The sequence below is a fragment of the Symphalangus syndactylus genome, chromosome 4 (genome assembly GCF_028878055.3).
Source record: "Symphalangus syndactylus isolate Jambi chromosome 4, NHGRI_mSymSyn1-v2.1_pri, whole genome shotgun sequence".
NCBI lineage: Eukaryota > Metazoa > Chordata > Mammalia > Primates > Hylobatidae > Symphalangus > Symphalangus syndactylus.
In genome coordinates this window covers 147,547,748-147,560,863 of record NC_072426.2, presented here as the reverse complement: position 1 = coordinate 147,560,863, position 13,116 = coordinate 147,547,748, and the positions used below count along the sequence as shown (strand labels likewise).

Genomic DNA, 13,116 nt, shown 5'->3' with positions numbered 1-13,116 from the left:
AGGAGAAAATGTACAGTTGTGATTGCTTTGGGGTTTTTTCCCCCATTTTTTTTTTTGTTTTTGTTTCCTTGGAAAGGAAGAGTTTCAACTTTGAAATCTTATGGAGAATTTTTTTGTAGCATAATTTCTCTCTGTGACCTAAGTAATTATGAAATTTTTGTTTACTTCTGTCAGATAATAAATAATGAAGTTATGTTTCTGTGTTTGTAGACCAAGAAAAAATATGTTTGGTTTCATTTTGAAGCTCCTTAGAAAGAATTCTATAGATTCTCAACATGATAAAGAAGCTTTGAACAAAATAAATTCAAATTTGGAAGAAAAAGCATGGGACACCTTGAATTGTATTAATTAAAGTTGATCTTCATTATTTATAATTTTGTATTTGTGAATTTACCTACTCACTAACATTTATTTGTATCTCCTAAAGGAGTACGCCTGGTGCTTCTGCCGCCTTTAGCAAACATGCACAAGAGCTGAAAAAAATGTGTTGTTCAAGGGGCACATTCGCAGCTGAAGTTGAAGGCAGGGCTCTGCCTTCTTATCTTAGCTGCCATTATAAACAAGTGTCCTTTTTGTGGCTTGTTTAATGCCACATCTCCCACATGCTTTTTCTTGGTGATTTTAGTGTTTAAAACGGCCCCCGGCCGGGCGCGGTGGCTCACGCCTGTAATCCCAGCACTTTGGGAGGCTGAGGCGGGTGGATCACGAGGTCAGGAGATGGAGACCATCCTGGCTAACACGGTGAAACCCCGTCTCTACTAAAAATACAAAAAATTAGCCGGGTGTGGTAGCGGGCGCCTGTAGTCCCAGCTACTCGGGAGGCTGAGGCAGGAGAATGGCGGGAAACTGGGAGGCGGAGCTTGCAGTGAGCCGAGATCGCGCCACTGCAATCCAGCTTGGGTGACACAGCGAGACTCCATCTAAAAAAAAAAAAAAAAAAAGGCCCCCAAACCTAGTGCAGAAGTGTTGTCTAGTTTTCCTGTGTTGTGCCTCATGGAGAAAATACATGTTAGATAAGCCTCATTCAAGCCTGAGTTATAGTGCTCTTGGCCATGAGTTCACAGTTAATGAATTAGCAATATATATTAAATGTCTTTCAGCAGAAACACACATAAAATAAGGTTATGTATTGATCAGTTAATGAAAATATTGTGAATAGAGGCTTACAGTAACCTAACCCTGTAATTGCCTAGGAACAATGGTTCAGTATTGCTAATTCAGTGTTTGCAGAAACTTTAAAGAACATAATTGCCATGAATAACAAGAAGCAACCGTATTTCTTTTATTTCTATATGAGATAGACTAACATAGAATAATTATGCTCTTAGAAGAGTAAATATTTTTTCAAAGAAATAAATATTTTCTCCACCTATTTTGAGTGAACAAATAAAGCTGTAGTTTCATCACAAAATCCATATTTACACCAAAACTAGTGATTTCAAATACAAAAACTTCTTTTGTGTTGAATTTTTTTTCAATTTGAAACTTTTTGCATATTCAGTGATTCCACATTGCAGCTGAGTTTTATTTTACCTAACAATTGCTACAAGTGACAGGACAGTAATATATCTTTTATAATATTATGTTTCAGTTTTAAAATCTTTATACCAAGATATTATTAAAACTTTTAAGACAAATCTGAAAACTTTATACTTTGAAATTAAGTTTTACTTGGTTCAGTCTAAACACTATTTTCAAGAGTTTGAAATCATGGAAGAACCCAGCATGAAACTGCATCATATTCTACATCTCTTTTAGAGCTAGTGTTGACAGTTTATTTTCTTTTAACTTTTAATTTTAATTTTTTTTAGAGGCAAGGTCTCACTCTGTCACTCAGGCTGGAGTGCAGTGGTGTGATCATAGCTCACTATAACCTCAAACTCCTGAGCTCAAGTGATCGTCCTGCCTCAGACTCCTGAGTGGATAGGACTACAGGTATGCACCATCTCATCTAGCTAACTTTTTTTGTATTTTGTAGGAACGGGGTCTATGTTGCCCAGTCTGGTCTTGAACTCTTGGTCTCAAGCAGTCCTCCTGCCTCAGCTTCTCAAAAAGTGCTGGGATTACCATCTCACACCAGTTAGAATGGCCATCATTAAAAAATCTGGAAACAACAGGTGCTGGAGAGGATGTGGAGAAATAGGAACACTTTTACACTGTTGGTGGGACTGTAAACTAGTTCAACCATTGTGGAAGTCAGTGTGGCGATTCCTCAGGGATCTCGAACTAGAAATACCATTTGACCCAGCCATCCCATTACTGGGTATATACCCAAAGGACTATAAATCATGCTGCTATAAAGACACATGCACACGTATGTTTATTGCGGCACTATTCACAATAGCAAAGAGTTGGAACCAACCCAAATGTCCAACAACGATAGACTGGATTAAGAAAATGTGGCACATATACACCATGGAATACTATGCAGCCATAAAAAATGATGAGTTCGTGTCCTTTGTAGGGACATGGATGAAACTGGAAAACATCATTCTCAGTAAACTATCGCAAGGACAAAAAACCAAACACCGCATGTTCTCACTCATAGGTGGGAATTGAACAATGAGAACTCATGGACACAGGAAGGGGAACATCACACTCCGGGGACTGTTGTGGGGTGGGGGGAGGGGGGAGGGACAGCATTAGGAGATACACCTAATGCTAAATGACGAGTTAATGGGTGCAGGAAATCAACATGGCACATGGATACATATGTAACAAACCTGCACATTGTGCACATGTACCCTAAAACCCTAAAGTATAATAAAAAAAAATAAAAATAAAAAAATACAAAATAAAAAAAAAAAAAAGTGCTGGGATTACAGACATGAGTCACCATACCTAGCCACATCTTGACAGATTATTAACCATAACAAAAAGACCTATTTCATGACACTGCTATTGGCACCATCCTCAGGCATGCTGAGTTTTAAAATTTTCTGTGAAAGACAACACAGCCTTTTTTGTTTTCTAGAGTTTTTTGTTGTTGTTGCTGGGTCATTGACATAAAAGAACTACATTTACAAGAAGAAAAAACATAAAAACATGGTCAAAATATGAAATAACTAAAGGAGGTGAATTGTGTGTAGAGGCCCTACAAAGCTGTACAAGTAGCAACATGAATGAATAAGCTTATTCAATAGGCAGGACATCAGAACAGTTGAAGTATCATTAAATAAGCTTTATGAAATTACTTATTTTCACTTGATAAAAATATGCTTGTCAAAGTAATATCTAACATATTGACTGTTAGTTAACTGTTAGCCATGAAATTAACTTTATGTACGTTATCTTATTTAACACAATAGCTTTTTGAGCTATAGATATTTTTATCATTATTTTTTGCATTGTACATGAAGAAACTAAAGCTCAGAGTAGTCAAGTAACTTTCCCAGGGTCCTGTAAGTAATAACTAAAAAAGTCAGGATTTAAACCCAGGTCTGTCTGACTTCAAAACCCATACCACTATACTCCCTCCATGACTTGCTTTACAACTTATACAATGGATGTCATGTCATTTTGAGAGTTTTAAAGCTTTTCTGACAGTTACATCCGTGTTTCACATCCCTATTATGCTAAGGAAGATAGGGAATGGGGGCAGAACGCTATAGACTCCGTTTTCTTTCTCCAAATGCTAAACTCACGATGTTATTCTTTCTCAGAGGGCTTTATCATTACTGTGTTTTTACCCAGGATCAAAAACTGCTTTAAAGGGAAACGAAAGTCCCAAGGGGACAATTTTCAGTATTGTTTAGCAGTAGGAATACAGAAAATAGGGTATAATCTTGCAGTTTTTTTTGTCTGAACTATGTATACATGAGCCTCAACCCTCCAACTTCCCCATTATTATTATTATTTTTTTTAAAGAACCAGCTGCTGGCTTTACCTCTTTCTACCTGCCGGACGCTTTCTGAATCATATTATCCAGTGTGTTCAATTTAAGCGATCCCCATTAAAGTCCAGAGCCTGGGGAAATCACCCTGATTCTTTGTTCCCTAGCAACAGGCCTAAGAGTAGCAACAGCTGCTTAACCATATGCCACTAGAAAGATTCTGTAGGAAAATAGACTAGAATTGTTAATAAATGTTTTAAATATTGAGACTTCAGATACTGCAGTTACCACGTTTGATAATTTACTTTTACTGGTACAAAAACAAAAGAGAAGAATAAATTTAATTATTTAAAATAACAGCTCTGCTAGGTGAGCTCAGCAATTAATGTGATTTCTAGATATTTTCTTGCTAAGTTAAATAGAGGAATAACAATGGTGAAAATAAAATACTTTTCTTTATGATTAGTAGACTTAAAATGTTCAGTTTGTGTCAAAATTAAATTGTACTTAATGTTGTAATGTGACATGGTACATTTAAACATTAAACAAATATAAAACTTGTATTTATAATTTTTTGTTGACATTCTCTATTTTTGTACATTAATCATTTCTACTGTCTCCATAGTTTTGCCTTTTCCAGAATGTCTTATAATTAGAATCATACAGTAAAGAACTTTTTTAGATTTGCTTCTTTTACTTAACATTAATAATAGGCATTTAAGGTTCCTCCATGTCTTTTCATTGCTTGATAGCTCATTTCTTTTTAGTGCTAAATAATTTTCCATTGTATAGATATACTGTACCACAGCTTATTTATACATTCACATAATGAAGTACATCATAGTTGCTTACAGGATTTGAAAATTAATTACCAAAACTGCTTTAAACATTCACGTGTAGGTTTTTGTGTGGACATAAGCTTTTAATTAGGTAAATACTTAAATAAAAAGCTTTTATTTAGGTAAATGATTCAGCTAATGCTGAATCATACAAAGTATGTTTAATTTTTAAAGAAACTACCTGTCTTCCAAAGTGGTTGTATCATTTTGCATTCCTCCATCCTTGCCAGCATTTGGTATTGTCACTGTTTTGGATATGCTCTTTTAATGGGTGTGTAGTAGTATCTCATAGTTATGTTATTTTCAGTTCCCTCACGACATATGATGTTGAGCATCTTTTCATGTGCTTATTTGCCATTTGTATATTTTCTTTGGTGAGGTGTCTATTCAGATCTTTTGCTCATTTTTTAAAGTGGATTATTTTCTCATTGCTGAGGTTTAAGAGTTCACATATTTTGGATGCACAGTCTTTTTATCATATATGTGTTTTGCAAAGATTTTCTCCTGGTCTGTGGGTTGTCTTTTTATTTTCCTGATATTCTGTATTTTTTAAAGAATTTTATTTGTATAGCTCAACCACTGATTTAGGAAAAAATGCCATGATGTTGTGTGTAGTAGGGAGAGAAGGGTTATCTTTTGTGCCTTCTTTTCAAAAACAAATATGCCTACATTTTAAAATTATTAATATGTTTCTTCTCTTTGTACCTCCCCACCATACCTTTATAGCTTAAGCTGCTGGGATTCCAAGCAGTACAATATAAGGTGGGGGAAGAGTTAAAAATTATCCTGGACTATTTTTTCTGTTTTAATCAACAAATGACTGAATTTAGTGGCCATTACCCAAACAATAGCCAATGGTTTAGTAAATAAATGCGTGGATCATACCTTTTTAAATACTAAAATAAAATTCCTATGGATTCTTCAGAAGTACCTGGGAAAAGACACCAGAAGAAGGCGTGCTGTAGTCTCCCCACTATTTTTTCTGTTTTAATTAACAACAATCTTTGACATTCTTTGAAGGTCCACTCAATTTTCGAATTATTTCTAATTAAAAGATATCTAGTCACTGTTGTTGGTTTGTTTTTTGTCTTTTGGGGTTTTTGCTTTTGTTTTTGTTAGTACTTATTGTAAACAGTTAATTAAAGCAACATTATATTTTAAGTTCAGGTCATGCTATAAAAATTATTTGACTATTTTAATGATTTTATGGGAAAGTCAGTATTTTTTCCAAGGTTTTGAAACACACAGGTATTAGTAGTCGAGTTGATAAAAGTATTTTGTTTGAAAAAGAGATCATGAAAGTAATTATTTGTATTCATTAAGAACTCTGATTTAGTTGTTCTGAATGACTTTATTTGCTCCAGAAAAGCTATTTAAAGGCAATGCCAAACCTAGATCTAGGAATTTTCTAATACATTTGTACATGAGGAAGTCAATATATGTGACAGACAAACGTAGAATGCTCTGGTGGGAGGTCAGATGGTAGTGGGGAGACTAGAGCACACCTTCTTCTGGTGTCTTTTCCCAGGTACTTCTGAAGAATCCATAGGGATTTGTGGAGAAGAATTAGAAAATTTGTCTAAATTACAATTTTTAATTTAAGGCAACAACAAAACTAAATAGTCGAGTGTTACTGAGCTATTTATCATGGAGTTCTAGGTGTCTAATTTATAAGGTTTCTGAATTAGACTTCAGGGCCTATGTTACATTTTATTACAGTCTACAATGTAAGTGTAGACTGGCAAGAATTAAACTAAAAGCCTGTTTCCCAGCTGTTACGCATCTGGGAGTTTGGTTAAAAGGAGCTAGCTTAGCTTAGACTCAACTGTGATAAAAAGCAGGGTCTGGAGGCCTTTTAACTAAAGTCTGTGCTCTGATCAGAGCTGTATTTAATACTGGCCCATAAGTCCACATAATTATAATTTGTAAGAGTATTAAGGACATCAGTAACTTTTAAATCTTGCCACGTGAAAAATGATTATGTCACCTATGGACTTTAAAAGTAGTTAGCAAACTGGAATAAAGGTGATGATCGAACCAAGTAATTCTGAAACTTTGTCTATCAAAATTTGCACTTATAATATTCCGGCTATTCTTAGTAATATACTTCTGGTTTTAGTAGGTTTTAATGAGAAGTTTTAATTCTGATAAATGAATGCTTCATGTCAGATTTGTTATACCACTGAGAAAAAATGGGTTACTTTTTAAATGTCACCCTTATTACATTCTGGCTTTTTCCCAGGCTTGCAGATGGGTCAAGGGTTGTGGAGAGTGGTCAGAAACCAGCAGCTACAACAAGAAGGCTACAGTGAGCAAGGCTACCTCACCAGAGAGCAGAGCAGGAGAATGGCTGCGAGCAACATTTCTAACACCAGTCATCGTAAACAAGTCCAAGGAGGCATTGACATATATCATCTTTTGAAGGCAAGGAAATCAAAAGAACAGGAAGGATTCATTAATTTGGAAATGTTGCCTCCTGAGCTAAGCTTTACCATCTTGTCCTACCTGAATGCAACTGACCTTTGCTTGGCTTCATGTGTTTGGCAGGACCTTGCGAATGATGAACTTCTCTGGCAAGGGTAAGTTAAACCCACCAATGTTGAATTCAGGTATCTCTAAACATAATCATGCTTAAATGTTCTTTTTATAATGTATATTACAAAATATTTTCTTTAAACTTGGGCTTATACTTTGAGATACTCTTTATTAAAACCTGGAAAAATATACAGTTAGCGTCACAGTCAAATTTGATCTTGTGAAAAGGAGGACAATAGAAAATAGAATAACTTTACAGTTAGAAGAGAGGTTACCAATCAGGCTCTGTCAGTTGATTATAAATCAGAAACTCTCACTTTATTCTAAATGTACTGTAAAGTTGTGGAGTGAGAATTTCTAATTTAAAAGTTGGAGTGTTCACATGCTGTGTAGTTTGTGCTTCCCATAGGTATCCCATCTGAAGAATAGGCAGACTTCAAAAATCAATGAATAGTCCTCAAATGTTACTGTTTTTAATTTTCTTCATATAGAGCCTTACATTTTTACTCAATTCCATATTTCTTCAAAGGTGCTTGTTAGAATAAAATTTAACTGGTGAAAATTTTATCTACTTTTTTTTCCTAACCAGCATTTCAATGAAGTAGGCAAATATTAGAAAGCAAGGGGACAAACAGTTGTTTTTATTTACTTGCTGAACTTAAAGTAGATTATATAAATTTCCACATTGTACTAGTTTGAATTAAAACCACAAATCTAAGAACATTTGCTGGAATAGAATCTGTTTTATTGAACCTAAGTTACTCCTTAAATAGCATCATATACTTTGACAAAAAGTATAGGTACATGATTTTTTGGCCTAAAAATATTACCAAACATGGAATCATTGGATCTCAGACCTTTCAGCATCCTTTACCAGAGTTTGTCTTATTATCTTGAAGTAGGTCTTTATAAAAATATAGAATATAACTAGAAACAAACATCTTTTTCAGACTTCATATAATTTCAAACTAGAAATCTAATTGAGAGACTTAATAAATTATAAACTTTAGTCAAAATATATTTTCAGTTATGACATTCTTAAGTTAGGCTTTCTGATGTCACACAGTTATAGTACAAGTTATATAGGTCATTTCTCAACCTCTAAATAGATAGAAATCATCAATATCATATCTTGTTATTCTTTTATTCATTTGTTTGACATAGTGAAAGTACTATGTGAGAGGAAATTCTATTAATGAGGAGTCTTTAAAATAAATAAGTTATTAATTTTTTAATCATGTGAATAGAAGAGGAAATGAAAGTACTTTTAAACTGGCTCATTCTTTATAATCTCTTTTCTACATACTAGTATTCCTTACTAACTTAATTTGTTTATTTATTTGAACTTTTTTAAAAAGTTTGATTTCTAGTCTTACCTGAAGTCATCCAGAATGTATTCTTCATTTGGGGTTTAAATCTGAATTTTTCATTTGTGAAAGAAATGTTTGCCATAATTATGCCTGTTTTTATAACACTTGGATTTTTTCCTTAATAATAAATTGCTTCTATTTGAAATTAAAGGCTGGCTTAGTTTTAATTTCAACTTTGAATGTATTGAATACTCATTGATGTTGGGAAGTTCTCTGGTTTTCACAAAGCTTAGTAATAAAACTCTAGTTTTGAGTTTTATTGGGACTGGATTAATAAGACTGAAAAAATCTTGATAATATTCTAAACAATTGTTTATACTTACAGTTTTGAGTCAGTGATTTCATTTGGTGGGTAAAAATAATACAGCAGTATAAATCAACTACTAAGAGGATAGTCTCATGTTAAATTAGATATTTTACCCCCTTGTCCTCACAATTTTTGATGTTATATGCTCAGACAGTAACTTTTTCTTGTAGCCTTGCACTTTGTGTGTTTATTAAAAGGAGGAAATCTGAGGCAGAAATTAATAATGAATATAAGAAAGTAAACAGTTTCATTTGTCTCAACAAGTAGCAGGCGTTTTTGAATACACAACAAATCAGATAATTTTGAGACAAAGACTCATTACAATAGTATCAGAATATAATTTCAGTATTCTCTGTGTCTCTAGAATAATGCATTTATATTTAAGGCTTTTTGGTAGATATCCAGAATTTCCAGGCATTATAATAAGATAAAACGTTAACTTTCAAATAGCCAGTAGCTATTGCCTCTGTGAAGAGTTAGAAACTATCCCAATCTGCAGTGTGTTTTGAGATATGAACTGTTAGTATTTTAGGTTTTATAGAATTTCTAAACAATCATGTATCGCTCTGATAGTAAAGAACCAGTGTTTTTGAAGCAGTATCTTAAAAACAGCTGTGTTTAACATCACAGCTTGATGAATGTATTCTAGTCGTGGCATTACAAACGATTTCTATATTTAATTTGTCTGTTGTAACGTGTATTATTTTAAAAACAAAAGTTGTTTCCCTGCCCAGCATTATTTTCCTTCCATTTAGTTTTATTTCACAATAGAGCACTAGGTTAGTTAATAAACTCTATTTAGATTCTTGGTTAATAATTGCAAGCTGTGGATTACTCACTGGGTTGAAATCCTGCATCTATACATATTAGCCGTATGATCTTGGGCAACTGTTTTGTCTCTGTGTTTCTTATCTGTATCACCAATGTCATAGGATTGTTGTGAAGATTAGGCAAGCTAATCCAATTAAAATACTTAAAATAGGGTCTGACATCTAGTAAGTACTCAGTAAGTGTTAGCTGTTATTACTATTATTATGAATAGTTTATGTTTAACTTCAGATAGTACTCATGAATATTATTAATCTTTGTAACTCACATTTATTAGATGCTGTCAAAATTGCTAAATTTAAAGCATCTGTCATACTCTAGTAAACAAATAGTAAACAAGTACAAACTTAAAAATTTTAAACTTTAGAACTATAAAATTCAATCATATCATTTCATGTTACTATTTTTTCATGTATATGCATATTTAACTTAGGAAATTAAATGTAGTAATGTTTTCTTGTCTCATTTTCTCTGATTTTACAGGTTGTGCAAATCCACTTGGGGTCACTGTTCCATATACAATAAGAACCCACCTTTAGGATTTTCTTTTAGAAAATTATATATGCAGCTGGATGAAGGCAGCCTCACCTTTAATGCCAACCCAGATGAGGTTAGTGAAGAACTTGAATATTTGTATCCAGTGACCTTTATTAGTATCTTGCTGCAGCTTTCCAATATCATAAACTAGCAGGGAAAATAAAAAGCCATTGAACATACTTTTTTAATCACTGAGAAAACCAATATTTTAAACTATTGCTATGTGACATAGTCATTTTTCTTCGCCTTACCATGTCATGTTCTAACCTTTCTACCTGCTCACTTTATGTAGCAGCATCCATGATATATATTCAGTCCTCTACTGACCTGATTACAGTATTAATACATTATAAGTAGAGAGCACAAGAATTTGATAATAAGAACACAGAGTGTGTTCATCAGATTTTATCTGTAGCAGTTTTTTTCTGTTTATTGTTTTTCCTTAGTAGTGATGTTACTTTTATCAAAGATAATCATTGAGGACATTGTTCTATTTCCTGACAAATCAAAACGTCGTCTTCAAATAATGCCTTTAACAATATAATTCCATGTTGACATAGGAACTATTTATAGATTGTTATAAAATTGAAGAATTTTGTATTAATTATTTAATTCTTTCTTAACATAATATGTAAGCATGATCAAAATGTGAAAACAACTTTTTCACTGTTTTTTTTTCCCCTATTCTTATTTTACTATGTCCTGGAAAAGTTCAGATTTTCAGAAATGTTTAAATACTTACAGATTTATTCTTAGAAATCTAAGTGAAAATTATACAGCACTCAGAACTACTACTTTTGGGTGCATTATTTTTTGTGGAAAAATTTAATCTGCAGCATTATTTTAATTTACCTAATTTTCAAAACCAACTTTTTTTTCATTTGTTGTCGAGGTATTAATGACAGTTCAAATCATGCAGCCAAGTATTTTCTAAAGTTATCTTAACTTTTGTTATAATTAGAGAAGTGTTTCTCCTATGTAAAATATTTGAGTCTTAAACAAAAATACCAATTTTATATGTATGCATATAATAATACCAATAATATCTTTTTTAATCAATTGATTTTTACTTATATATGGTTTATTTTTTGTTAGATTTTTATGGTACATAAATTTAAAATAAAATAAAATGCCGTTGCAAAGGTTTACTGATACACTTCTTATTGGTTAAGTCATATCTCCAGAAATATAACAAAGTATGTATATTGTAAAGCTAGGTATAATATTTAAATTCAGATATTTCTTTTCTTCCATCACCATTTAAAGAGGTATTACTGTCAATGAATAGCAAACTGATACCTTAATGAAATTAGAATGATTTATAAGAAGTTCAAATTACGCATTTACCAATATAATATTGCTTTTTGAAATCGAATGATCATTCTTCAGAAAGGCAAATAAATGGATAAACTATTTATCATAAATTTAAATGTTATTGTCCCTTTATTGCACATTTTTTCTAATGCCTTTTATTATAAAATATACTTGTTTTCACCTTGTTTTTGGTCAAATCCCAGTTATCTTCCATGTAAACATATGGCAACATAAGAATGCCACTTTTTTTATCCTGCACTGTGGCATACCTACTCTTACAAGGGATTCTGCTGCACTTACATATTCAAATAATGGCACAGTTATAGAGACTTTATTATTCTTAATTCTTTATTTAGACTTAAACATTATTTGTTGCTAATTAAAACAGTTCATATGCTGAACTTTATAATACAATATATGTTTTGCAGGCCAGGCATAGTGGTTCACGCCTGTAATCCCATCACTCCAGGAGTCTGAGGCAGGCGGATCACTTGAGACCAAGAGTTTGATACCAGCCTGGACAACATAGGGAGGTCCTGTCTCCACAAAAAATTTAAAAATAATTAGCTAGGCGTTGTGGTGCATTCTTGTGGTCCCAGCTACTCGGGAGGCTGAGGTAGGAGGATCACTTGAGCCCCAGAGGTGCAGTAAGTTGTGAGAGTGAGACCCTGTCTCAATGATAATAATCATAATCATAATAAAGATATGTAGCCCCAGAGGTCAAGTGTTCAATAAGCTGTGAGAGTGAGACTCTGTCTCAGTGATCTTAATAATAGTCATAATAAAGATATGTATTTTGCATCAGTCTGTTGAGGTAATTGAATGATGATTGCTGAAGTAAAACTGAGGCAGAATGGTACAGTGCTGTACTGTACAGTACATAAGAATCAGGAGAGGCAGCTGTTTTAAGCCCTAGTCTTATTATGCCCATTTAATCAAGGCATGCTGGCTCCTGTCATGAATTACTCTGATGCTGAGTAAAACTGTCATCTTCAATTCATATCGCTTTCAAATGTTACATTATAAGAGAAATGTAACCTGGTAAGTACTAAGTTGTAGATTGTTACAGAGTCAGAAAAGTTGGATGTAATTGCTGATATTGATTATGGTAAGTAGTCTTTCCTTGCTAAAGGAATGCCAATTTTTAAACAAATTATAAAGCAATCATTTTTACACAAAGATGAAAATGCACATGGGTCCTCATATACTAAAATATTATATATATAGGTTTAAATATCTATTTGGAAAAGCTAGACATATAAATAGGTTTTCATCTTTGCAGCTACCAATATCAGACTATACAGTTCTTGTTAGTACCTCCTCTAGGGTGTTTGGAGAGGGGGCAGAGAAAAGAGCTCAAATTCAATTTCTTTTTATATCTGACATAATTTTTTAAAATTATAAGTCAAATGTTTGTTAAGAGAGGGGATTCAAGTTATTAATTACGATTTTTAGATCTTCAGATTTTACTTATCTATCCTACCTTCCATTGTTATTGAGAGTTGGCTGTATTTTCTTTTTTTTTTTTTCACTCCCTGGCCTGATTTAAAGATA

The 13,116-nt window shown here is 33.0% G+C and overlaps 1 protein-coding gene across 3 annotated transcripts in view; it reads left to right on the top strand.

The window, feature by feature from the left end:
• FBXO8 (F-box protein 8) overlaps positions 1-13,116 on the top strand; it is a 49,329-nt gene that overhangs the window by 14,921 nt on the left and 21,292 nt on the right. Inside the window, exons 2-4 of one of the 3 annotated variants that reach the window (XM_063638442.1) lie at positions 6,914-7,095; positions 7,219-7,250; positions 10,195-10,321. In XM_063638442.1, the coding sequence (XP_063494512.1) occupies positions 6,922-7,095; positions 7,219-7,250; positions 10,195-10,321 (333 nt within the window). In that variant the 5' untranslated portion in view covers positions 6,914-6,921. Of the gene's footprint in view, positions 1-1,811; positions 1,936-6,913; positions 7,251-10,194; positions 10,322-13,116 lie in introns of all 3 variants that reach the window. The other 2 variants (XM_055276434.2, XM_055276433.2) reach the window with 2 other exon arrangements.